At 48.0% G+C, this 5,526-nt stretch overlaps 1 protein-coding gene across 1 annotated transcript; it reads left to right on the forward strand.

Moving 5' to 3' along the window:
* The first annotated feature begins 3,489 nt into the window (after positions 1-3,489).
* On the forward strand, positions 3,490-4,810 carry LOC137906797 (beta-1,3-galactosyltransferase 5-like). The gene is made up of 2 exons (XM_068751085.1): positions 3,490-3,530; positions 3,658-4,810. Exons 1-2 carry the CDS (start codon positions 3,490-3,492, stop codon positions 4,808-4,810), a joined length of 1,194 nt encoding a protein of 397 aa, XP_068607186.1.
* Positions 4,811-5,526: the final 716 nt, after the last annotated feature.

Here is a 5,526-nt window from a genome sequence, read left to right on the forward strand (position 1 = left end):
CAACTACGGAAGGCGCTGGAAAGGAGTTGGCGCACCCACGACTCCCTCCCCGGGTCTGCTTTGCCTGGGACCCTGTATAGGGTTTCAACCAGAGTCCATAAATCAGTGCAGCTGGAGCCGGGACATTTTTCACATGAGGAGGAACCGACGAGGAGGAGTCATGGCTGAGGTTCTGCCTGTGGTGCCGCGGGGTGGAGGACTTGTGGGATTTAACAAACCAAACGTCTGGAAAGTTGTGAAGTGAAGGATATTAATCAGCTTCAAAACAAGACGACACTGAGGGAGTTCTCCGCGTGCCGGTTTGATAACAACCAAAGATCTTACTGCAGGTTTTCAAATAAAAACGGGGCTTAGGATAGACCTCTGTGGCGCTCCACACCAGTTACCGGCTGAGGATGAAGCTATGATGACACTATGACAACCAGAAAACGGAGATATTCAGAGTTAATCCTTGAAAACCTGAACTGTGACATAATTGCCAGAAAAATAAAAACATCTGGAAAACAATTACTTCATGGAACACTCCAAAAAGTTGGGCAACAATATTTTTGCTTTCATTTTATATAATGTTTTGCTAAGTTGATCAAATATGTTACATTCGGCTTTAAAGAGTTAATTTAAAATATGAGAGAATCTAAATATACAAGTAATAGTCATGTACATGTACTTTTACATAAACAAATGGAGGCTGCGCTGTTTTCCGGAGGTCACATGTTCCCTAATAAAAGCATGCTGTGACAAACATTCTTTCAGGTGATGTCACGCGTGACGTTAAACCCACGGATGGATTATTCCACGGAGGATCTTACCTGCCAACAGCCTCCTCCGCGTTCCCCGACGAGCCTGTCCAGCCAGCACACGCACGCGTACCGGAACACGCAAAATCACCAGAAAGACGCGCGTTTATCTGCCTCTTCCCGCAACATCTCCGCTTAAACGCGCGAGTCGTGCGTGTCTGTCTGGAGAATGCGTTCCAAAGCAAAGCGAATCCTCCCACAGGGGATCGTTGAAGACGAAAAAAACCCAAAAACGCTCCTATTACGCGCGATCAGTTTTCAGATTTACAACCGAAAACCTTGTCTTGGAGATAGTTTTAACCACAAAATAACAAATAACTGGGTTTAACACAACAACAACAAAATGCCGCTCAGAGGTGAGGCTGCCGGCTCTCCGGGAGGCGCATCGCGCAGTTGCGACGCTGGTCAACTGAGCTTCCAGCCGCGTCGGGGAGGGGAGAGGCTGGATCAGGGGGAGAGGGAGGAGACGGTGGAGAGACACGGGAAGCGTGTGGGGAGAGAGAGAGACGTGACAGGTCCAACCCCCCCCCCACCCCCACCCCTTCCTCCGAGTGCGTTTCGTCTCAAAATGGAGAAAATAAAGAAAAACGGACATTCTTCTTTTAATAATTCATAAAAAGGTTTACGGCTCCAGAACGAGCCGCTCTGGAGTCCAGGACGGTTTTATTATTATGTAATGTATTTACATCAACACGCGGTGGCGCTGGAATCAGAAACGATTCGCTTCACGGGATTAAACGCGGCTCCACAGTTTTACACATAAACAGACTAAAAGGTCAAACTACGTAAACCTTTTTATTTTGACACGAATACACAAATATTGTGTGTACTCTCTTCATATTCTGTTAAACTTTCCATCCAGAATGTACTTAAGCTCGAAAATATTCACGCCAATAAATAAACGCGCACCTTTGCAGTCTACCACAAAAAAGAACTCACCGGCGGCGCGCTGCGCGTGCATGAACTCCGTGAACTGTTGCTGAGGCAAAACGTATCAAAAAACATCTGATCATGTTTCTATCGGTAGAAATAATCTTCTTCAAAAACACCCCCCCCCCCCCTCCACCTACCTCCAGCGTCTCGCCATCCAATTAAAAATGTAAGAGGGGGCGTGTCCTGCAGGAATTACGCACAGATGCGTCATTCCCGTCTCATGTGTAATTTATTTTGTGATTTAACCGTCGGGTGTCGCTGTTTCCCGTGTCTGACCTCTAAGCGCGCGCGCGCGCGCGCGCGTGTGTACGTTTTTACCCAAAGAAATTCGCTCGAAATACCAGCGGGGTGAAGGATGACGTCATGCCACTAATAATCTCCGTTTAAATTGCTCTTTTTGGCACACCCACCGGGATTTTAATTATTTTTATTTTTATTCTCCCACCACAGAAAACGATACGAATGTAACATCCAGACGTTCATGTCACAGACGTCACCCTTTAATGAACGTAAAAAGGTGCGCTTCCACGGTAACGCAACTCTTACTGGTTGCGTTACCGACACAAACACGCACAAAGACACACAAACACACACACACACCCAAACAAACACATTTCTTGTTGAATCATATCGACTTGCACGCCAATGAAAAGCCACACCATCAAACCGGAGCAGAGATCATCACACAGGAATAGATCCGCATCCGGATACCCGATCCAGAGGATAACCCATCCTGATTGATCCGTGCAGGATGATATACGAATACGATCTATCCTATATATTCACCTCCTAACCAACAGGTGGCAGCGTTGCCACGGGGAGGTTCTTACCTGTGCCGTCTCGTTCGAGGCTTCATCTCAGCTGTGATCCAATCTTCCCAGAACCACACCTGTACACATCCACCTGCCCGACACGATCGAGCGTGTTCCGATCAATCACGAAAGAGCCCGATAAAGAAGCGACAATCAGATTGAACCCGGTTCATTTATTATCGTACTTGATTAACAGGTTACGCTTGTCTGCCGTTAAAAAGATAACAACTGTGGCGAAGACAAATAGCCGACGCACATCTGGGTGAAATCCCAATAAAAATACTCAATAATCTGATTAACTCGGCATAAACATCGAAGCTTTATTCATTTACAGTTTTCAGGGACTTCTACTTGGCGTTGAACTCACAGTGTTTTTTTCACGCCGTATTTACTAAGGAGAAACCGATATGTTCAAACAGGGGTGCAGTTCCAGTTTCCCCTCCCGGGACACTTCCGGGACGCCGCGGCGAGACGAACTTCACTTCCAGGATGCTCTTGTGTTTTCAGAAAACCGGAATGCTGAGTAAATGTAGTAAAAGTTCTTCAAGGTCAAATGACCTTTAACTCTTCTCCAGACTCCTTTGAATCCACTGCTTTAATAGTAGATATCATCAATATGTGATGACATTTGACAGCTCACCAGTGAAATGAAAAAAAGATGATCAAACAAAGGATCATCATCGTTCCACATCCGTCCCCTCCCGCCCTCGCCAACTAAAGACAATAAAGACGTCTGTAAACAGTCGTCTGTCAACGCCATTCTCTCCCTGTATGTTTTGATGCGTGTTTGTCTTAAGGCGTGGAACCCTCCTCACACCGTCTCCGCCGCCGGGCAGCAGAAGACGTTGCCTCGCTTTCACGATCGAAATCACCGTCGCAGCCCGGACTCAGACGGCAAAGCGAACGACGGGGACGAGCGAAGGAGGCGGTGAAGGTGAAAGGCAGCGATGACCGACAAAGGGGCTGGGCCGTGGAGCGCCATGAAAAGGTACGGCGTGAAGACGAAAACTTCAGACGTCGATTCGTCCCGGGCAGCTGTTAATATTACACTTTATGGATCAGCTCTGTTGACGTCCACCCGCCTGTCTAACTTTGTGTCCCTCCGTCCCGTCCAGGTGCGCTTGCCCCCCGCCCCACCAGAAGAAGCCTCTGTTCTACTCCTTGTTTCAGCTCCTGTTCCTGCTCTGTCTCCTCCTTTGCGTCTTGGCTTACGCTCTGACCAGCGGCTCCTTGTGGGGGAACTTTCGACTCCGTCATCAAGACCAGAGTTCTTTCCAGTGGGCCGATCATGTTGGCCCCGACGATCCGGAACCCGGAGTAGAAACGGGGGCACCCGTGAACGTCACAGCGAAGCCCATCGTACCAACGACGGCAGCGCCCAACGGTACCCGGTACCACGAAGGCTACCCGCAGAACTACCGCTTTATTATCGATCACAAAGACGTGTGCAAGGCAAGCAAGCCTTACTTGGTTCTGATGGTTCCAGTGGGAACCGACAATGTGAGAGCTCGGGACATCATCCGGCAGACATGGGGCAATGAGAGGCTGGTTCGGGACAAGGTGGTGCGTACCTTTTTCGTGCTGGGCTTACCTGGTAGATCCAAGGATTTGCAGGAAAACCTCGACCAGGAGAATCTGCAGCACCAAGACCTGATCCAGAGTAACTTCTGGGACAGCTACCGTAACCTGACCATCAAAACCATGGTGATGATGCACTGGCTGGCCACACGCTGTCCGACAGCGGCGTACGCCATGAAGGTCGACTCGGACATGTTCCTGAACGTTGAAAACCTGCTGATCATGCTGGAGAGACCCAACATTCCCAATACGAACTACCTGACGGGGCAGATTTTGGCGAACAGGCTCGTTGTGCGTTCACGGGACTCCAAGTGGTACGTCTCTGAGGAGGCGTACCCGGAACCCATTTACCCGCCGTACCCCCTGGGCACGGCGTACCTCCTCTCAAATGACCTTCCTGGGAAATTCGTGGAGATCTCAAAATCAGTCAAATACTTCAACATCGAGGACGCGTACATCGGAATGTGTATGAAGGAGCTGGGGCTTGAAATCACGCCGCTGCCGAACCGATCCCAGTTCAGAATCTATCCCATGACCTACAATCGCTGTGAATTTTCCAAGTTGATCGTTTACAATGTGAGATCTTCAGATGAGTTGAAGATGATCTGGGCGGACTTGAGAAGAGCTGAGCCTCCGTGTCCAGAGAAGAAACCAGAGAATACTTCTGAGGACGAGAAAAAGGAAGGATAACGTTTACATTCAGTTCTGCAGTCCACGTCTTCCGAGCTGGAAAGATTAATTCATGAGTATAATTTTGACCAGTACGAATTTCTCAATATGCATATAAGGTCCTTATCTCGTTTTAATAGAAAATCCTTTGAAATGTAGGACAGATTTAAAGTATAGCTGTTGGTTTTTTTACATTTAATTTGCTCTTGAAGCCTCTGTGCTGTTGCTGTTTCTCACCCCGTCCAGCAGAGGGCGGGCTAAGGTCAGCTACGATCCACTGGCTCTGAAGGAGCTTATTGATACATAATCTGCTTCCTAAATAAAGTGGCACTTTTCATCTTTAGAGGGTTTAGGGTTCGTTCCTCTGATTTAGACGTGAGAATCATTCATAAATCAGGTTAAGCTGAACCGCTTTGATGTCTTCACCATCAAATAAAACATTCATTTATACCGAGCGTGTTTTCATCTTAGCTTTAGCTTTCTTTTTCATTTGAAATATGGATTACAGTTAACATGAAATACTTTACTTTGGGAGGTAAAGACCCCCCCCCCCCCCCCACGTGTCCTCATCCCTCCCCAGGCTGACTTGCTGTGAATGCGCGGGTCTTTCTGGGGACGGTAGGTGGCGCTGTTGTACATGCATCCGCTCGCTATTCCCTCACTAATTGTTAAACCCAACATATCGATCGTTGCGTATCGTATTGTCTTCATCGTTTCGTTTATCGTGTCTCACTGAA

Source organism: Brachionichthys hirsutus, chromosome 17 (genome assembly GCF_040956055.1).
Source record: "Brachionichthys hirsutus isolate HB-005 chromosome 17, CSIRO-AGI_Bhir_v1, whole genome shotgun sequence".
Lineage (NCBI taxonomy): Eukaryota > Metazoa > Chordata > Actinopteri > Lophiiformes > Brachionichthyidae > Brachionichthys > Brachionichthys hirsutus.